The sequence below is a fragment of the Astatotilapia calliptera genome, chromosome 17 (genome assembly GCF_964374335.1).
Source record: "Astatotilapia calliptera chromosome 17, fAstCal68.1, whole genome shotgun sequence".
Lineage (NCBI taxonomy): Eukaryota > Metazoa > Chordata > Actinopteri > Cichliformes > Cichlidae > Astatotilapia > Astatotilapia calliptera.
The window spans coordinates 4,971,927-4,993,570 of NC_137438.1; the positions used below are offsets into that span (position 1 = coordinate 4,971,927).

Below are 21,644 nucleotides of genomic sequence, written 5' to 3' on the forward strand. Positions count from 1 at the left end.
CACATGCAAATAATCAAATAAACACATTAGTCCTTTTTGTGAACATGGATAAATAAGTATCAATACAGCATTGTTCAGCCATGCCACTAAATGCTTTTTTACACATTGTTTTAACCTGGGCTCAGACACAAAGTCCCAAATTTAGTTAGTCCCTGACTTTGAGTTGTGGTTATGACTAATTATTATACACAAGGCTTTATCTATCTAAACTCTAAGGACACAAATATGAAAAAACCTATACTTACCAGCTGATACCCCACACTACACACTAGGTGTGCCATGTGACCTGAAACTTTGGTACAAAATCATCATAATCATTCTGTTAACACTGTTTTTTAACACTGTTTGTGTTGCTGTTCAGCAGTTTAAAATGTTTTAGATTGGATTACATGGAATGAATTTGAATTTTCTTGGGGGGTTTTTGTATGTGTTTCGTTCTCAGCAGATTTTTTCTTCCATACTGTTGAATTCCAGTTACCACATTTCTGGTCATATGACATCCCAAGTGCCCACTTAAAAAAATCCCCACAGTTAATTCAACATTAAAACAAAATAAAAAAATGTTAAATAAATAAAGGTTTGCTCTGTGATGAAATATTAAATAAGCATACATTGTACAGAGCACTAACAATGAAAACAATCCTTTAGCCTGTTGATCAGAGAGAGGCAGTCATTATGTCCATTTAAAACCTGTAATCACAGAGCACAATGTTTCTGTGAAACTATGAAGTCCCATATGATCCTCATCACGTCCAGTGACTTCAGAGTGGATCCTCCCTGTCATCCGGCCAGTGTTTGATGTGTGGCAAGCAGCACAGAAGCAGGATAGCTGAGGACTTTAAAAGAAGAGCAGAAAACGGGAACATATGTAGTTGTAAATGTAAATATCAGTGATACTTGTCTTGTCAAAGGGAATAAAATAATGAAAATGTTAACTTACACACTCATTTAGAGAGGATCTTGACACTGCACAGAGGAGGCACAGTCAGTCTGACAATGATGGTGATCTCCAGGGATGTTTTCCTGCAGCAACATTCCTGCCAACTGGCCATATGATCCAGAGTAGTTGGTTTGTAATGAACAGAAAGGTGTATAGGTTAGGTAGTGTGCACTCAGAGCTGGTCCTAAGAAACAAACACATCCTGTAATAAACTGAATACCTGTAGTAGTGCTGCTGCAAATATGAAGCCCTTCTATCATGAGTGGTTTCAAAGAAGGTGTTTTGGAGGCTCGGTCACAGAAACTGTGCAGTCTGTTCAGTCCTGAGTGTCTCAGCTCTGATGGGGATGGATCACAGAGGGAAACACCTGAGTACAGACATTACAATACACTCTAACACTCCTAAGGTCAAGTGAAAACACAATTTAAACACTTTACAAAGAATGAATACATGTTTTCATGGAAATTATGTCATTAACCCTTTTTGTTGTGAGTAAATCTCACCGACTGCTTGTGGGACAAGCTAGAAGGAGGACTTATCACAGAATGTCTCCTGTGCTCCAGATGTGAAGTCTCACGCTCTGATCGTACGGCGATGAAGATGGTGATGATGAAGCCTCTCTGATCTGTGGCATTACAGTTTCTAGCTGCTATGTGCTTCACACTGTTGGATCTTACATGTGAAGCTTGGAGAAGACACAGGAGGACTGTGTCTCTCTTAAAAAAGAAAAAGGGAAACCTAACACCCCCCCCCCCCCCTCAGCTCCCACCGTAAACCCCCCCCCTCAACTCCCCAACCTCACACCATCCAATGTCTATACAAATGTAGGGTATCAGCTGGTAACAGAAAGCAAGTGTTACATATGTACTACTTATGTAACACTGCTGAAACATTTCTGGCCAGAAATGTGCAGTTATCAACCCAGACCCACCCTGATGATTGCACTGGCCGAAACATGATAAAAGCTCATAAAAATGTATGTTTCATCGAAAGATTTGTCCAAAAATATAATCGTATACTTTTGAAAAAGTTTAAAGTTTATAACAAACCAAAATAATAACATTTTTGTAAATAGTATTTCAAAATAGAGGCACACATAAAGTGGCTTAACTGTCATTATTGCTGTAATTAGGTTTGTTTGTTTGTTTGTGTTTGTTTTTTTAAAAAGCAACCTTTAGTCATTATTGTTCTCTCAGAAACAATGAAGAAGCTGTTGAACATTTATGTGTTGTGTAGGCAATCCTCTGGTCCACCCTCCCTCCCTCCCAGCCACGGTGAGACTGGGGCAGCCTGGCAGGATGTTGAAGCCTGGCTGCAGAGAGGATATGCCTACACTATTCATTTTAAACTGCTATATTTGATTTTTCTGACATTTATAGGTTACTGTTAGTGAATTTTAGATTTTCTGTGATAAATAAAATTGTCATCTTTTACTGATCATTACTTAATTCATGTAATTGTATTTTATGTAAACAATTCAACCATTATACTGCAATGCAGAGCGTCAACTTTTAAATATCGCTCTACTTTCTTAAGTCATTCAAAAATATAGAAATTACTTACTGTATTCAAAGATCTAGATCATGAATCATCACAGGACAATACACAGTATACTGGGTCATGGTAACTATGGTAGGTCTTCAAGACTCCAGAATGGAGACATCGATCTGGCTCAGAAATGAAAATTAGGTCAAGCAGTGTGTTCTTCTCTGTGGTAGGGGCAGTGATGACCTGTGCGTATCCCCTAGACTCAAACAACTCCATGATTGGTTTGTTTGCACTGGATAAAACATTCTCATTAAAATCACCACAAACTATGATGGGATGACAGTCCATGATCTCCAATGAGTCTAATAGGCTTACCAGGTTTTTCAGGAATGGCCTCAGAGTGTAGTCTGGAGGTCTGTATACAACTGCAATCAGAGCACTGACTGGTGCTTCAACCTTTAAAGCCAGAAATTCAAGGTCAGTTACATTATGGATGTACTGTTTTTCATGCACTTGAATGTCACTTTTCACATAAACAGCAACTCCACCACCACTTCTGTTTGCCATTTGGGGAAAGTTTGTGTAGGACAGGTGTCTGTTGCGTTTGAACAAATTGTAATTTTCCAAGTGGAGACTCTCTGCGACAAAAGAGCCCCGCAGGTGTGTTTCTGTTAGGCACAAAACATCTGCTAGACACAATTCATGGTGACTTTTGATGTCATTAATGTGAGCTGGCAGTCCCTCTGTATTATGATGAACAATGGTGAAAACCTCTGACCTGCTGAGGGTTTGTCTCACGTGTAGAAGAGGCATCATGTCATCAAGGTTGGCTTGTCTCATGTTCTCAAGTGCTGCAGTGATTTCTGGGTTGGTGAATATTTTTTTCTCCTCCATATCAAGAAGATACAGTCCACTGAGAGACGTCACTCTACTGACAGCTACGTAGGCCATGCCGGGCTCAAAAATGCTCTTAAGAGAGACAACAGCTGATGTAGTTGTCATACCCTGTACCTTATGTATTGTACATGCAAAGGCCAGCTTCACTGGGAACTGTCTTCGTACCACTCCTTTCTGCTTCAGATTCTCCTCTGCTCTCTCAATGTACACCATGTCGTCTGCTGGTGTGCGGTTATTCTTTCCAGATGTCTCATTATCCATTTTAAGTCCAAGTTTGATGATGTGTTGGTCGTTTTCAGAGTGAACTACTCTAAGTAGTTTTCCAAAAGCTCCATTAACCAAACCATTTTGTATGTCAATGTTTCTGGTGAGCATGACACGAGCTCCTTCTGCAACTTTCAGTGTGTCTGGTAACTCGTTTTTACCTCCTTTCAATGGTCTGTCTTGAAGTGCCATTCTGCCAGTTCTAGGATCTTTTCTATAATCATCTGCATGGATGTCAATGATATGAGTGTGGAGCAGAGCCAGTGTTGAAGAGTTGTGTGCATCCACTTCTTTATTAGTTGCAAAAATGTGCAATGCATCAGTCGGACAATGGGCTGGTTCAGTTATGGCCTGTAACAACAAATCTCTATCTGCTTCGCAAAGCTCATCCAACTTTCCTTTTACACGAATTCTGTTCAGCATCTCAGCAAAGACAACATCATCTTTCTGACGCATAATCTCAGTCAGAGTGATCATCTGAAAATGCTCCCGCCACAGGTCGATCTCGGACGGGTCGTGCACACAGAGAGGTTTAGACTGTCGCACTGGGGGTAGCTGATAGAAGTCTCCGACAGCAATGACTGACATGCCTCCAAAGGGTCTCCGAGTCCCTTTGATCTGTTTGAGTCTTGCATCTACATATGCAAAGAGATGTCTTGACACCATAGACACTTCGTCAATGACGATTATTTCAGCATTCAAAAGTTCTGATCTGACTTCATCCAGCTGATTGCCAAGTCCCTGAATGGGAGGTTTTAAGCTTCTAGGCAGCTTGAGAAGAGAATGCAGTGTTGTTCCAGAAATGTTAAAAGCTGCAGTCCCAGTGAAAGCAGTTAACAGGACAGTGGGTTTTGATATGTCAACGTCGTCTGCATATCTGGGCACTTTGCTCAGTATCTTAGATGCTTCTGAGTAGATGCATTTGATAAGATGTGATTTTCCTGTTCCAGCACCACCATTAATATAAAAGAAAAACTGCTCTGGATTTAGAGCACAGACTCTTTTAATGCACCAGTCTCTAACTGCATAAAATATGCAGGCTTGCTTCTTGTTCAGATTCTGAAACATCTGACGTAACAATGTGGGATCAATAGCAGGGGGTTCCCTGATGGCTCTGACTTCTGTTGAAGCATCAGCCTGACGGCTGTAGTCGGGCACATCTTCCTGTTCATTTTCATTGTCTCGCTCTCTTTCTTGTTCGACAAGTGGCAACCTTACGAGATCTGATTCAGGTGCCAGATTACACCATTCGTCAGTCACACCTCTGTTCTGCTCATATTCCTCAACAGCGCTCTCGATCTCCTCACTGTTTTTCTCATATTTTTCTCTGTTTCTTTTGACAATGTGTTGCACGTACTCAAGATGGTCAGTACCTGGTAGCTGTACACAGCCAGCACCATAGAAAGCCTGATAGGATGGCAACGATGGTGTTTTCAGTTCGTGGTCTGAACGATGAGGAAGGTACAGTTTAAGCAGTCTTCCGTAATATTGCTCTGGATGTTTTTCTTGTGAGCAGCGGTGAAATCTGATGATAGCAGGCTTATTGTTTTTGCGCCTTTGCACAAACCCCATCTCATTGAGAAGGGGCAAAACATCTTTACCTTTTTTCTGTTGGCCATAGACAATCCTGCAAGTAGCAGCAAAGTCTGCCATGCACATCTCCTCATACTCTGGTGTTTCAGGTCTGGCTTTGTATTTGTCATTCAAAGATGTCATCCAAACATTGGAAGACTCAGGTGTTGTGTTGTCCAGAACTGACAGGGGACGACTCATTTTCACAGGATTATCATCAGTTGGAATGAATATTACAGCACGTGAGCATTGCTTCATGTGAAGACCACATGCACGAGCAACACACTCCTGTGCACTGATCTCTCGCTTCTTTGAATATGCCTGCATGACGGCTCTCATTTCATCGCACTCATTTACACTGTCCTTATGGGAGTTCTCAATGACAGTTTTCAGGTACTCAGATAGCCCGCCCTCTTTTTTTGATATATATTTCATTAAATAATTTGCAGCACCAAAAGCATCTAAAACAAAGCTTATGTCGATATTACTGTTCCAGGCTTCAAGCAGATGTGGATTATAGCCGTTTATCCAAGAGTCTTTTGGATCACGCTTTAGTATGATCGTACTCCTCATGTTCATTTTATTCAGGTATCTCTCATATTCTGCATGTGTCAACTTGCATCTTTCCAAGAGCTGCTCTAAACTCATGGAAGCAGTTTCAGGTTCATTCAGCAGCTGGTTCAGTGGTCTGAGCTTGTTCTTTGCCGTTTCTACTTCCAGTGCATCATCCTCACTGGGTCTTGTGATCATTGTCTCATTGCAGGGTGGTTTGGGAAAACCAAAACGGCACCCGGAGCTTAAACTCCTAAAGCACGTCTTTGTGTGGTTCTTACTGTGTTTTTGCACTTCTGTTACTTTTTTGTACAGTTCAGGTTGTTTATGTGGATCAGGCAGCTGAGCTGTGATGTATTTGTTTATAAAATCAAGAACAGTTTGCTCATCATCCTCCTCAAACACAGGAGCACCTTCTACCCACAGGAGGCAGTGTATGTGTGGGCTTCCTCTGTGCTGAAACTCAACTCTGTAAAAGTAGTCAATGACTTTGCCAAGTGGCTCTGCGGGAGATAAGAGTAAATCTCTGAATAATGCTTCAACTCTCTTGTCAAACATGCGCATTGTTGTGACAGGATTGCTTCTCAGGATGTCACACTTTGCTGACCAGTCGAGTCCTTCAAAATTCACTTGTTCACCTTGCTGCCTTGTTATTGCCTCGATCACTTCAGGCCAGCGCATTTCAGCAGCTGAAAATGTGCAAAAGAACGTGGGAGTTCCCAACTGTCTGATCATGGCAAAAAGATCTCTTGTTGTTTTCTCCCAATAGGCTGGGGTTCCTCTCAGAGGCTGCATGAATCTCACTGCATCTTTATTTCGCACCAGTTTCTCCACCTCATGTTTATCTTGTAACATGCCTGAGGTTATTTTTCTACCATCTCTGGTCAGAGGCTTTGCCTTCCTTAACTGTACTGTCATGCTGGAAGTAGCCAAGTGTATCTCAGTCACAAACTGTGCAAAGAATAAATAGTTTGTGTCTTTGGCAAAACGATCATCAATGCAGAAAAGTCTTGATTTGAAATACCCACTGGGGGATACTTTGATCAGCCTTCTTTCATCAAGTGTGTTTTGGCCTGTAGGAAACTGCACAGGGAAGGCCATGGCCTCCAGTTTAGGTGTTTTGAAAAAACTTATTGGATTGTTTCTCTCTGCAGGAGCAACAGAGTAGATTCCTTCACTGAAACATAATATCTCCTCAGCCACATCAGGGGGCTGCAAACAGGACTCGAGTGCAAAACCACCATTAGTCAGTCCATCTGCTTGCTCTGAATCATCTCTCATCTGTTCATGCGATTGTTCACCATCACAGGGTAACATGTCAATGTCCTGTTCATTTATATTTTGTGCTTCACTCAGTGCATTTTTCTCACAGCTGTCAATTTCCATTAAATCAGCCTCATCATAATCGTCCTCATTCATGTTTTCATCATCATCATCCTCATCATCTTCATCAGGAAGAGTTGGATCACACAGCTCAGCATCATCTCTGATGCTCACATCCTTATACTGTGGATGAATCTGCTTGAGTTTATGCAGTGCTTGCACAAGTTTAGACCAGCTTACAGTCTGAAACAGCTGATGACCTTTGTAAGACAAGCGTCTCTTCAATTTTACTCTGATCACCTGAGAATTAATTCTCAATCGAGGTAGTGTTTCAACAGTTTCCTGTACCTCTGATGGGACACAGACCACATTTCCTCTAATTGCTCTTTGTCTGCCTTTGGGAAGAGGAATGATCTTGGCAAATGGTATGCACTTGGCTATGAGATGTCTCTCCAGTATGTTGAGATCAGAAAGTTCAGCTGGAATATCAGCAAGATCCAACTTATTGGCAACAGCAAGTGCTGGCATGGATCCATTTTTAAGATGATCGTGGCAGGTGTGACATATCCACTCTCTCTTTCTCTCATCAGGCACTTTGCACTGCTCATTTCTGCAGTTTTCATCACAAACATGAACAAACTTTCCTGTCAAACATGTTGCAACTACATGTGGGTTTTTGACATACTTTGACCTTGTGCAGGGTCGCACTTGGTTTGGAAATGAAGCCTTGAAGCATACAGTACATGGGTATGATGGTCCAGCTTTGATTTGTGATTTGAACACAGATATGGCCTCGTTGATCACACTGTTGTCACTCTCTTGGGTTTGTCTGTTCACCCATCTGTATTTCCTTTTTATTTTCATTGCACATCTCATGTTGTGCATAATCCTGAATGCAAGATTACTTTGATACCTGTCTCGCATTAGTTGTTTCATTAGTTGTCTGTGTCTTACTCTGAATGCATTGTCACGTGCATAACGCTGAGTCACACGAGATCTCTGTCTCTCTCTGAATTCAGGGTTTTCTTGATACCTTTTAGTTATATAGTTTTTTTGTTTTTGTCTAAATTCAGCATTGTCACAGTAGCGTCTTTTAATATATTGTTGTTGTTTCTTTCTGAATTCATCGTTCTCACAGTAGCGTCTTTTAATATATTGTTGTTGTTTCTTTCTGAATTCATCGTTCTCACAGTAGCGTCTTTTAATATATTGTTGTTGTTTCTTTCTGAATTCATCGTTCTCACAGTAGCGTCTTTTAATATATTGTTGTTGTTTCTTTCTAACTGTAGCATTCTCAGAAAAACGTTTTTTAACATATTGTTTTTGTTTCTTTCTGAATTCATCATTTTCACAGTAACGTCTTTTCATATACTGTTGTTGTTTTTGTCTAACTTCAGGATTGTTTTTATATGTCTCGCTTGCGCAAGATTTTTTCTTTTCTTTGTAATCTTTATTTGAAGCATACTTTTGTTGTTCTCTCCTTTTTTGGTTTTCTTTTCTCTGATTTCTGGGTTTCTCTGATGCCATTAATCTTCTTTTCATTTTGTGCCTTTGTTGTTTATTAACTTTTTTCAGTTTTTGTAAAACTATATCAGAAAGGTCACAGGCAGCAACATTTGTTATGGCAGCATTTGATTGACATGAAAAAGCATCACTTGATGGAAGGAAACTTAATTCACTGCATAGTTCTTCAGTTGGTATATTAGGAGGTTCATTCTGATCTTCATATGATGTGAACTGAGTCACGTGAACTTCTTTTTGTTTCACCGGTGGCGTACAAATGGACATTTGACAAAAGATGTTCTCAGTCAGATCAGTCGTTGTGTTTCTCCTTGGAGTAGAGGAGTTTGCTTCATCAACAGTTGTATCAGAGTGAGTAGATGCCACAGCAGTGGCAGCTGTTGGTCTGCAGACTGTGTCTGTGATAGTATCACTCAGGTTGACTGTGCTCATACTGTAGAACTGCACAGGCTTCAGTTCATAGTTACAAGAGGGTGATATCTCCATCATTTCATAAGAATCTTGGATCCTCTTAATCATGTCACTGAGGAGTGTGAATTTCAGCATCACAGCTGTACCACGATTACGTGACTGTAGTAATAGAGGAAGACCACTGGGTGTTCTGGAGTGTGGATCAAAGAAACCATATTTGCCTGATGTGGATCTGAACACTGCGATACACAATCCACTCATAATCAATAAGGCATACTGCACATCTGACAACAGGCAGCTCAGTCCTGCTTCTAAGCTGAGAAAGGTATCTACTGCTTCCTCTGGAGGTTCTTCAAATGTCCCATACCGGGAAGGCTGTGTCATGTCGACATCATACATAGACCAGCGAGCATCAACTTTGTCTGGCAGCTCATCGGTTGCCAAATGAATATTTTTAGGAAATCTTTTCTTGGCCTCTTTGTACATCACATCACCTTTATCCAAGACCAGATTAAGGTCAGCTGTAGTCATGTTTTCATTCTCATGAAGGAAAGCAAGAAATGTGAGTGAGTTACATGTGCACTGCTTGTTTCTGGAGTCTCCATATTTAGGATGAGCCTGGCTGCGAGATGCACAGACATGTATAACAGAGGGCTGGTTTTCAAGGTTCACTCTTTCTGCATGAGATGGTCCTGCCACATCACTGTGACAGCCTCTTTTCAAAAAGTCAGCATAACCCACCTGTGGGGCACTTGACACCTCATGTTGTTCATTAACTTTATGCTGCAGTCCACTCTTTACAGCATCAGCATAAGATACCTGTTGTACATGTGCAGGAACATGTTGACCTGCCTGTTTGACACTGTCAGAATTGGTCTTTGTAGACACACTGTCTTCTGCAGAGCTCTGAGGAAAATCAAACTCAGCTTGTTCACATGTTGGTACTTTGTGAAACTCATGAAACTTTTTCCAGCGTTGTTTTGCAGCTTGTGACTTTTTCTGCTTCCTTGGCATTTTCACACACCTGCAAGTGTTTCTTAGTCTTTAGAAAATATGTTCACAAGATAAGAGTGGCACACACCAGGAGATGTTGTCTTTGTTTTTATATTTCAGTTTTTATTTGTCTTAAACAGTTGTCTTTCGTTTGACAGTTTGTTCTTCAGTTGAGAGAATATTATGCACTCTCTTTATTGGCTTGGCATTTTTCAGCAGCAAGCCAAGAGTGAAAAACAGGTAGAGAGAAAATTTAGAAGAGAGAACAGGCAGAGCAGGAGAGACACGGCTGGGAAATCACAATCAAACCGTGAATTAGTTTTCTTTGTTCAGTTTGTTCTCAGGTAGAGGCAATATATGCACTCTTTATTGCTTTAATGGCTTGGCGTTTTTCAGCAGCAAGCCAAGAGTGAAAAACAGGTAGAGAGAAAATTTAGCAGTGAGAACAGGCAGAGCAGGAGAGACACGGCTTTAAATCAAACCGCAGATTTTTCTTTGTTTGTTCAGTTTGTTCATAGGTTGAGGCAAAATATGCACTCTTTATTGCTTTGTTGGCTTGGCGTTTTTCAGCAGCAAGCCAAGAGTGAAAAACAGGTAGAGAGAAAATTTAGCAGAGAGAACAGACAGAGCAGGAGAGACACGGCTTTAAATCAAACCGCAAAAGGATTGTTGGTTTGGCAAAATTTCTCACAAACCACAGAGTGAAATACAGATGGAAAGAAGGCAGAGACAATAGGTGGAGCAGGACAGAGGATAGAGGGGTTGGGGGGTTGGGATGTGAGAGAGAAGACTGGAGATCTGGTCCTTGTTCTTCTTCTTCTACACACTCTGAACAAAAAACAAGAAAAAAAAAATAATTTTATTAAAATTATATCACATGGTAATTGTATGAACTAAATGTGACTACTGCAAAAGGACAAAACAAATATTCAAGCTAAACTGTTGTCGGCTGCCATGTGCAAAAAGTTGCATAATTGGGCACTTTTTAAAAGAATAAATATTTAATTAAATTCAGCAATAATATTTTTAAATACAAATATGATTGAGTGAATCATTAATTAATCACATGTAGTGTGACTACAAAAATGTACGAAAAAAATATTTTAGCCCAATTGTTAAGCTGCACTTATGTGTATTTATTATAAAATTGTGTTTAAAAGGTCTAGCACAAAGTTTGAACCCATCACTTTACAGCTTATATTAGTCATATAATTTTTTTATTTTGGTCTACTTCTCTTACAGTATGTGCACACCTACCAGGCAAAGCACAGTGTCAGTCAGGTTCCTGAAAGAAACGAGAAATAATACGTTAGTTGTCTGTACAGTGTTATCAGACTAACAGAAATACAAAGCCCACACGACATGATACACTGAACTTCTAGTCAGCAGGGTAATTATAGAGTAATATAGCACACCAACTGATACAGCAGTCATTTTACAATTCAAACTAGTTAACTGAAGTATTGCCACTTATGTAAGGCTACTGTTAGACTGTTACTAGCCTTAGCATTGCTGCTAGCGCTAGCATTCCGGCTAGCATTAGCACTTCAGTTAGTGTTAGCATTGCAGCTAGCGTTAGCATTGCAGCTAGCGTTAGCATTGCAGCTAGCGTTAGCAATGCTGCTAGCGCTAGCAATGCTGCTAGCGCTAGCACTCTTACTGTTAAAACTGAGCCACAATGGCAATAATAAAGCTAATTTCTTACTTTTGTCTCACTGACCGGCAAGAAATATCACAGGAATATTATTTTTGTCAGTTAACAACTGCTAAGGCTAGTGTTAGCACTATAGCTAGCGTTAGCATTGTTGCTAGCATTAGCATTGAAGCTAGCGTTAGCACTGCTGCTAACAGCAAAACGTAATAAACGTATATAAATGATAGCGAAGGTTATTCTTTTTTCTTTCTTTCTTCTTTGAATTGTTTTTAACTCTGTTGGACTTGATATGTGAGTTTAAATGTCAAACATGTATTTTTTCCATCATAAAAATAAAACACTGCAGTACTGAGTGTACTGTACTTACCACAGCAGAGAGCAAAGCGGAATGACGACAGTTGGTCCAGTGATAGGTTAAAAACAGATGAGGCGTTCAGGTGGTGCTTGGAAATTTGACCATCAGTTTGAACAGCAATAATGAGCATATACATGTCTGTGTGTTGGTCTCTGTGTGTGACAGACATAGAGAGATAGAGGGAAAAAATACACTATACTAGTGTAAAAATTGGTCCTTTTTGCCCAAGTATAAGCGAATGAGTGACATACAGAAAAACAGGGCAACTGGCATTAAATGAGCAAATAAAAAGTATTAAATCTTGAACTGTTTTGTGGGTTTTATTTTAAGACTATGAGTGTATTCGTGGGGAGATAAACTATACAGACTATAAACAGAGACATTAAATGAGATTAGGTTAGTGAAACGTTAGTTAAAAGGTGGGGAAATTAACTACAGACCGATAGATGCTGAGAGCTTTAATTATCCGGTCAGAAAGGATGATTTTGAAGTCATCAACTGACTCCAACTGCCCAGATCTGAAAAACCTTTGTGCCAATCACAATGCTCTACTTAGTTGGCATATACTAACTAGTGACAAACTATTAATCTGTGGCAAAACCCTGTCAAATCTGTCTTATTGTACTTTTGAAAAAGTTAATCTTACTACAATCTAACATTTTTAGGTTTAACCTTGGCAGAGTGAGAGAGAGCTCGTTAAGCAGGCAGGTGTCAGCCTGGTTGCTATAGTGACAATGGCTCCATACACACGACACAGACATGCGCCTCACTTTTGCTGCTTAAAATGAACAGAAAAGTCAGGCCGAAACAAATCGTTCCCAAATTAAAAGTACAAGTCGTATTGACAAAATTCTTTCACCGTGAGCGACAGCAGCTTCTAGTCTACCAAATTCTCAGTTTTCATGCCTGTGGAGTTTATTATATGGACGTGGTGACAGTGTAAAGACACCATGCTCTTCTGATTTTCAAACCAACCTTCTGAGCCATTTTAACATTAGAGTCTATGGAAGAGTTGGAAGGAGGAGGCTGTGCATTGGTGACATTTATAAAATAACCGTAACACCTAGGACAATAGTAAACACATTGGATGAAAGAGGACAGCCATGGCTACGTTTTGAGGGTAAAATCATACCTGTAGAGCAAACGCTGTGGACACAGCAGCAGTTTTAAAAAAGATTTTAAGATTAATTTTTTTGCTCCTCTCACTCTAGCAGTTGAGCTGTCTCACTCTAGCCCCAACATTCCGTCCCATACACACCCATTATAAATTTTGAAACGGGTGAAAAAACATCATGAAACTTAAACTGGAACTGAAGAAAAAGTATAATAGATATTGAAAAGATAAATACAAGTTGAATAGTTGAATGTCTTGTCTTCGTTTTAAAGTTTGAATGGTGGCTCTATGTCAACGTATGTGGAAGTAGTAGGAGTTTAAAAATGAGTAAGTTGAATGAGAATTTGAAGGGTCTCCCCATTGAAATACATGGGAAATTTTTGTTGAATAAAGTTGAATAAAATTAAAAATATAAATGTTAAAAATGAGAAAAGTAGAAGCAGTCATGTCCAAAAGAATAGGAATCTAATGGTGTTTGAATGGTTTTTCTAAGTTGAACGGTTTTGAAGGAGATAGATTACAAAAAACGTACGGAATAGATAATAATAAAATAGAACTAGAAAGTGCATTTTCTGAAGAAACTGCAGTGTGAATGCTTGAATCTGAATGTATGCATTGAAATGAAATAATTACTGAATTTAAGTTAAAAATTTTGAATGAGATAAAAAAAAAAACCCCGAATTTAACCTGAAAACAAAAGTGCTGAACTGCTAAAAGCTGAAGGTTACACAGAAGAAGGAGTTGGAAAAAAACTGAAAATGTTTTAAATGTAAATTAGAAAACCCTAAGAAATGAGAAAAGAACATTTAGAGTCAGAAAACATCTGAATGAATATTAAAAGGTCATATTCTTTGAATCACTGAATGACTCAAATGTGATCCCTCCACTTTGATCCACACAGTTTAAAAAGTTTAAATGCCTGAGCTTTGAAATATACGGTGTTGGAAAGAGAACAATAATGGCGACAATTTGAGGGTAAAATGATGGCTGTAACACTGTGGACACAGCAGCAGTTGAAAGAGAAGTGTTTAAGATGAATCTTGGTACAGTGGCAGGCAGAGCTCGTTAAGCAGGCAGGTGTGAGCCTGGTTGCTATAGTGACTGCACCCAAGGGCTCCATACACACGTACACAGACATGCGCCTCACTTTTGCTGCTTAAAATGAACAGAAAAGTCAGGCCGAAACAAATCGCTCCCAAATGAAAAGTAAAAGTCGTATTGACAAAATTCTTTCACCGTGAGCGACAGCAATGTCTAGTCTACCTAATTCTCAGTTTTCATGCCTGTGGAGCTTATTATATGGATGTGGTGACAGTGGAAAGACACCATGCTCTTCTGATTTTCAAACGAACCTTCTGAGCCATTTTAACATTAGAGTCTATGGAAGAGTTGGAGGGAGGAGGCTGTGCATTGGTGACATTTATGAAAGAACCATAACACCTAGGACAATAGTAAACACATTGGATGAAAGAGGACAGCGATGGCTACGTTTTGAGGGTAAAATGGCGGCTGTAGAGCAAACGCTGCGGACACAGCAGCAGTTTTAAAAAAGATTTTAAGATTAATTTTTTTGCTCCTCTCACTCTAGCAGTTGAGCTCTCTCACTCTAGCCCCAACATTCCGTCCCATACACACCCATTATAAACTCTGAAACGGGTGAAAAAACATCATGAAACTTAAACTGGAACTGAAGAAAAAGTATAATAGATATTGAAAAGATAAATACAAGTTGAATAGTTGAATGTCTTGTCTTCGTTTTAAAGTTGGAATGGTGGCTCTATGTCAATGTATGTGGAAGTAGATACAGTTTAAAGAGGAGGAATTTGAATGAGAATTTGAAGGGTCTCCCCATTGAAATACATTATAAATTTTTGTTGAATAAAGTTGAATAAAATAAAAAATATAAATGTTAAAAATGAGAAAAATAGAAGCAGTGTTGTCCAAAAGAATAGGAATCTAACGGTGTTTGAATGGTTTTTCTAAGTTGAACGGTTTTGAAGGAGATAGATTACAAAAAACGTACGGAATACAGAATAATAATAAATAAAATAGAATAAAGATTAGAAGAACAATACTGTGAATGCTTTTCAAGCATTCACACTAATAAAGATTCGAATAACAATACTGTGAATGCTTTTCAAGCATTCACACTAATAATAACTAGAAAGTGCATTTTCTGAAGAAACTGCAGTGTGAATGCTTGAATCTGAATGTATGCACTGAAATGAATTAATTGCTGAATTTTGAGTTAAAAATATTGAATGAGATAAAAAACAAAACAAAAAAAAAACCCCGAATTTAACCTGAAAACAAAGGTGCTGAACTGCTAAAAGCTGAAGGTTACACAGAAGAAGAAGTTGGAAAAAAACTGAAAATGTTTTAAATGTAAATTAGAAAACCCTAAGAAATGAGAAAAGAACATTTAGAGTCAGAAAACATCTGAATGAATATTAAAAGGTCATATTCTTTGAATCACTGAATGACTAAAATGTGATCCCTCCACTTTGATCCACACAGTTTAAAAAGTTTAAATGCCTGAGCTTTGAAAGATACGGTGTTGGAAAGAGAACAATAATGGCGACAATTTGAGGGTAAAATGATGGCTGTAACACTGTGGACACAGCAGCAGTTGAAAGAGAAGTGCTTAAGATGAATCTTGGTACAGTGGCAGGCAGAGCTCGTTAAGCAGGCAGGTGTGAGCCTGGTTGCTATAGTGACCGCACCCAATGGCTCCATACACACGCACACAGACATGCGCCTCACTTTTGCTGCTTAAAATGAACAGAAAAGTCAGGCCGAAACAAATCGCTCCCAAATGAAAAGTAAAAGTCGTATTGACAAAATTCTTTCACCGTGAGCGACAGCAATGTCTAGTCTACCTAATTCTCAGTTTTCATGCCTGTGGAGCTTATTATATGGACGTGGTGACAGTGGAAAGACACCATGCTCTTCTGATTTTCAAACGAACCTTCTGAGCCATTTTAACATTAGAGTCTATGGAAGAGTTGGAGGGAGGAGGCTGTGCATTGGTGACATTTATGAAAGAACCATAACACCTAGTACAATAGTAAACACATTGGATGAAAGAGGACAGCGATGGCTACGTTTTGAGGGTAAAATCATACCTGTAGAGCAAACGCTGCGGACACAGCAGCAGTTTTAAAAAAGATTTTAAGATTAATTTTTTTGCTCCTCTCACTCTAGCAGTTGAGCTGCCTCACTCTAGCCCCAACATTCCGTCCCATACACACCCATTATAAACTCTGAAACGGGTGAAAAAACATCATGAAACTTAAACTGGAACTGAAGAAAAAGTATAATAGATATTGAAAAGATAAATACAAGTTGAATAGTTGAATGTCTTGTCTTCGTTTTAAAGTTTGAATGGTGGCTCTATGTCAATGTATGTGGAAGTAGTAAGAGTTTAAAAATGAGTAAGTTGAATGAGGATTTGAAGGGTCTCCCCATTGAAATACATTATAAATTTTTGTTGAATAAAGTTGAATAAAATTAAAAATATAAATGTTAAAAATATGAAAAATAGAAGCAGTGTTGTCCAAAATAATAGGAATCTAACGGTGTTTGAATGGTTTTTCTAAGTTGAACGGTTTTGAAGGAGTAGGCTTACAAAAAACGTACGGAAAAATAAAATATAACTAGAAAGTGCATTTTCTGAAGAAACTGCAGTGTGAATGCTTGAATCTGAATGTATGCACTGAAATGAATTAATTGCTGAATTTTGAGTTAAAAATATTGAATGAGATAAAAAAAAACCAAAAAAAAAAAACGAATTTAACCTGAAAACAAAGGTGCTGAACTGCTAAAAGCTGAAGGTTACACAGAAGAAGAAGTTGGAAAAAAACTGAAAATGTTTTAAATGTAAATTAGAAAACCCTAAGAAATGAGAAAAGAACATTTAGAGTCAGAAAACATCTGAATGAATATTAAAAGGTCATATTCTTTGAATCACTGAATGACTAAAATGTGATCCCTCCACTTTGATCCACACAGTTTAAAAAGTTTAAATGCCTGAGCTTTGAAAGATACGGTGTTGGAAAGAGAACAATAATGGCGACAATTTGAGGGTAAAATGATGGCTGTAACACTGTGGACACAGCAGCAGTTGAAAGAGAAGTGCTTAAGATGAATCTTGGTACAGTGGCAGGCAGAGCTCGTTAAGCAGGCAGGTGTGAGCCTGGTTGCTATAGTGACCGCACCCAATGGCTCCATACACACGCACACAGACATGCGCCTCACTTTTGCTGCTTAAAATGAACAGAAAAGTCAGGCCGAAACAAATCGCTCCCAAATGAAAAGTAAAAGTCGTATTGACAAAATTCTTTCACCGTGAGCGACAGCAATGTCTAGTCTACCTAATTCTCAGTTTTCATGCCTGTGGAGCTTATTATATGGACGTGGTGACAGTGGAAAGACACCATGCTCTTCTGATTTTCAAACGAACCTTCTGAGCCATTTTAACATTAGAGTCTATGGAAGAGTTGGAGGGAGGAGGCTGTGCATTGGTGACATTTATGAAAGAACCATAACACCTAGTACAATAGTAAACACATTGGATGAAAGAGGACAGCGATGGCTACGTTTTGAGGGTAAAATCATACCTGTAGAGCAAACGCTGCGGACACAGCAGCAGTTTTAAAAAAGATTTTAAGATTAATTTTTTTGCTCCTCTCACTCTAGCAGTTGAGCTGCCTCACTCTAGCCCCAACATTCCGTCCCATACACACCCATTATAAACTCTGAAACGGGTGAAAAAACATCATGAAACTTAAACTGGAACTGAAGAAAAAGTATAATAGATATTGAAAAGATAAATACAAGTTGAATAGTTGAATGTCTTGTCTTCGTTTTAAAGTTTGAATGGTGGCTCTATGTCAATGTATGTGGAAGTAGTAAGAGTTTAAAAATGAGTAAGTTGAATGAGGATTTGAAGGGTCTCCCCATTGAAATACATTATAAATTTTTGTTGAATAAAGTTGAATAAAATTAAAAATATAAATGTTAAAAATATGAAAAATAGAAGCAGTGTTGTCCAAAATAATAGGAATCTAACGGTGTTTGAATGGTTTTTCTAAGTTGAACGGTTTTGAAGGAGTAGGCTTACAAAAAACGTACGGAAAAATAAAATATAACTAGAAAGTGCATTTTCTGAAGAAACTGCAGTGTGAATGCTTGAATCTGAATGTATGCACTGAAATGAATTAATTGCTGAATTTTGAGTTAAAAATATTGAATGAGATAAAAAAAAACCAAAAAAAAAAAACGAATTTAACCTGAAAACAAAGGTGCTGAACTGCTAAAAGCTGAAGGTTACACAGAAGAAGAAGTTGGAAAAAAACTGAAAATGTTTTAAATGTAAATTAGAAAACCCTAAGAAATGAGAAAAGAACATTTAGAGTCAGAAAACATCTGAATGAATATTAAAAGGTCATATTCTTTGAATCACTGAATGACTAAAATGTGATCCCTCCACTTTGATCCACACAGTTTAAAAAGTTTAAATGCCTGAGCTTTGAAAGATACGGTGTTGGAAAGAGAACAATAATGGCGACAATTTGAGGGTAAAATGATGGCTGTAACACTGTGGACACAGCAGCAGTTGAAAGAGAAGTGCTTAAGATGAATCTTGGTACAGTGGCAGGCAGAGCTCGTTAAGCAGGCAGGTGTGAGCCTGGTTGCTATAGTGACCGCACCCAATGGCTCCATACACACGCACACAGACATGCGCCTCACTTTTGCTGCTTAAAATGAACAGAAAAGTCAGGCCGAAACAAATCGCTCCCAAATGAAAAGTAAAAGTCGTATTGACAAAATTCTTTCACCGTGAGCGACAGCAATGTCTAGTCTACCTAATTCTCAGTTTTCATGCCTGTGGAGCTTATTATATGGACGTGGTGACAGTGGAAAGACACCATGCTCTTCTGATTTTCAAACGAACCTTCTGAGCCATTTTAACATTAGAGTCTATGGAAGAGTTGGAGGGAGGAGGCTGTGCATTGGTGACATTTATGAAAGAACCATAACACCTAGTACAATAGTAAACACATTGGATGAAAGAGGACAGCGATGGCTACGTTTTGAGGGTAAAATCATACCTGTAGAGCAAACGCTGCGGACACAGCAGCAGTTTTAAAAAAGATTTTAAGATTAATTTTTTTGCTCCTCTCACTCTAGCAGTTGAGCTGCCTCACTCTAGCCCCAACATTCCGTCCCATACACACCCATTATAAACTCTGAAACGGGTGAAAAAACATCATGAAACTTAAACTGGAACTGAAGAAAAAGTATAATAGATATTGAAAAGATAAATACAAGTTGAATAGTTGAATGTCTTGTCTTCGTTTTAAAGTTTGAATGGTGGCTCTATGTCAATGTATGTGGAAGTAGTAAGAGTTTAAAAATGAGTAAGTTGAATGAGGATTTGAAGGGTCTCCCCATTGAAATACATTATAAATTTTTGTTGAATAAAGTTGAATAAAATTAAAAATATAAATGTTAAAAATATGAAAAATAGAAGCAGTGTTGTCCAAAATAATAGGAATCTAACGGTGTTTGAATGGTTTTTCTAAGTTGAACGGTTTTGAAGGAGTAGGCTTACAAAAAACGTACGGAAAAATAAAATATAACTAGAAAGTGCATTTTCTGAAGAAACTGCAGTGTGAATGCTTGAATCTGAATGTATGCACTGAAATGAATTAATTGCTGAATTTTGAGTTAAAAATATTGAATGAGATAAAAAAAACCAAAAAAAAAAAACGAATTTAACCTGAAAACAAAGGTGCTGAACTGCTAAAAGCTGAAGGTTACACAGAAGAAGAAGTTGGAAAAAAACTGAAAATGTTTTAAATGTAAATTAGAAAACCCTAAGAAATGAGAAAAGAACATTTAGAGTCAGAAAACATCTGAATGAATTTTAAAAGGTCATATTCTTTGAATCACTGAATGACTAAAATGTGATCCCTCCACTTTGATCCACACAGTTTAAAAAGTTTAAATGCCTGAGCTTTGAAAGATACGGTGTTGGAAAGAGAACAATAATGGCGACAATTTGAGGGTAAAATGATGGCTGTAACACTGTGGACACAGCAGCAGTTGAAAGAGAAGTGCTTAAGATGAATCTTGGTACAGTGGCAGGCAGAGCTCGTTAAGCAGGCAGGTGTGAGCCTGGTTGCTATAGTGACCGCACCCAATGGCTCCATACACACGTACACAGACATGCGCCTCACTTTTGCTCCTTAAAATGAACAGAAAAATCAGGCCGAAACAAATCGTTCCCAAATGAAAAGTAAAAGTCGTATTGACAAAATTCTTTCACCGTGAGCGACAGCAGCTTCTAGTCTACTGAATTCTCAGTTTTCATGCCTGTGGAGTTTATTATATGGACGTGGTGACAGTGGAAAGACACCATGCTCTTCTGATTTTCAAACAAACCTTCTGAGCCATTTTAACATTAGAGTCTATGGAAGAGTTGGAGGGAGGAGGGTGTGCATTGGTGACATTTATGAAAGAACCATAACACCTAGTACAATAGTAAACACATTGGATGAAAGAGGACAGCCATGGCTACGTTTTGAGGGTAAAATCATACCTGTAGAGCAAACGCTGCGGACACAGCAGCAGTTTTAAAAAAGATTTTAAGATTAATTTTTTTGCTCCTCTCACTCTAGCAGTTGAGCTGCCTCACTCTAGCCCCAACATTCCGTCCCATACACACCCATTATAAACTCTGAAACAGGTGAAAAAACATCATGAAACTTAAACTGGAACTGAAGAAAAAGTATAATAGATATTGAAAAGATAAATACAAGTTGAATAGTTGAATGTCTTGTCTTCGTTTTAAAGTTTGAATGGTGGCTCTATGTCAATGTATGTGGAAGTAGTAAGAGTTTAAAAATGAGTAAGTTGAATGAGGATTTGAAGGGTCTCCCCATTGAAATACATTATAAATTTTTGTTGAATAAAGTTGAATAAAATTAAAAATATAAATGTTAAAAATATGAAAAATAGAAGCAGTGTTGTCCAAAAGAATAGGAATCTAACGATGTTTGAATGGTTTTTCTAAGTTGAACGGTTTTGAAGGAGTAGGCTTTCAAAAAACGTACGGAAAAATAATAAAATATAACTAGAAAGTGCATTTTCTGAAGAAACTGCAGTGTGAATGCTTGAATCTGAATGTATGCACTGAAATGAATTAATTGCTGAATTTTGAGTTAAAAATATTGAATGAGATAAAAAAAAAACAAAAAAAAAAACGAATTTAACCTGAAAACAAAGGTGCTGAACTGCTAAAAGCTGAAGGTTACACAGAAGAAGGAGTTGGAAAAAAACTGAAAATGTTTTAAATGTAAATTAGAAAACCCTAAGAAATGAGAAAAGAACATTTAGAGTCAGAAAACATCTGAATGAATATTAAAAGGTCATATTCTTTGAATCACTGAATGACTCAAATGTGATCCCTCCACTTTGATCCACACAGTTTAAAAAGTTTAAATGCCTGAGCTTTGAAAGATACGGTGTTGGAAAGAGAACAATAATGGCGACA

General features: G+C 38.3%; 1 protein-coding gene and 1 long non-coding RNA gene across 2 annotated transcripts; both read right to left on the reverse strand.

Moving 5' to 3' along the window:
- Window positions 1-656: 656 nt before the first annotated feature.
- Window positions 657-6,629, reverse strand: LOC113015166 (uncharacterized). Its single transcript, XM_080291358.1, has 4 exons — window positions 2,804-6,629; window positions 1,161-1,277; window positions 941-1,044; window positions 657-836 (listed from the first exon to the last, which is right to left on the reverse strand). The coding sequence occupies exons 1-2, from the start codon at window positions 6,566-6,568 to the stop codon at window positions 1,272-1,274; spliced, it is 3,771 nt and encodes a 1,256-aa protein (XP_080147484.1). The 5' UTR covers window positions 6,569-6,629; the 3' UTR covers window positions 657-836; window positions 941-1,044; window positions 1,161-1,271.
- A 3,820-nt stretch (window positions 6,630-10,449) lies between these two features.
- On the reverse strand, window positions 10,450-12,098 carry LOC145421285 (uncharacterized). Its single transcript, XR_013902611.1, has 3 exons — window positions 11,983-12,098; window positions 11,219-11,246; window positions 10,450-10,789 (listed from the first exon to the last, which is right to left on the reverse strand). It is a non-coding gene; the product is annotated as an uncharacterized LOC145421285 (long non-coding RNA).
- Window positions 12,099-21,644: the final 9,546 nt, after the last annotated feature.

Coding starts and splice junctions, on each gene's coding strand:
- LOC113015166 (XM_080291358.1), bottom strand. CDS start 6,568: ATGTTACAAGATAAACATGAGGTGGAGAAACTGGTGCGAAATAAAGAT.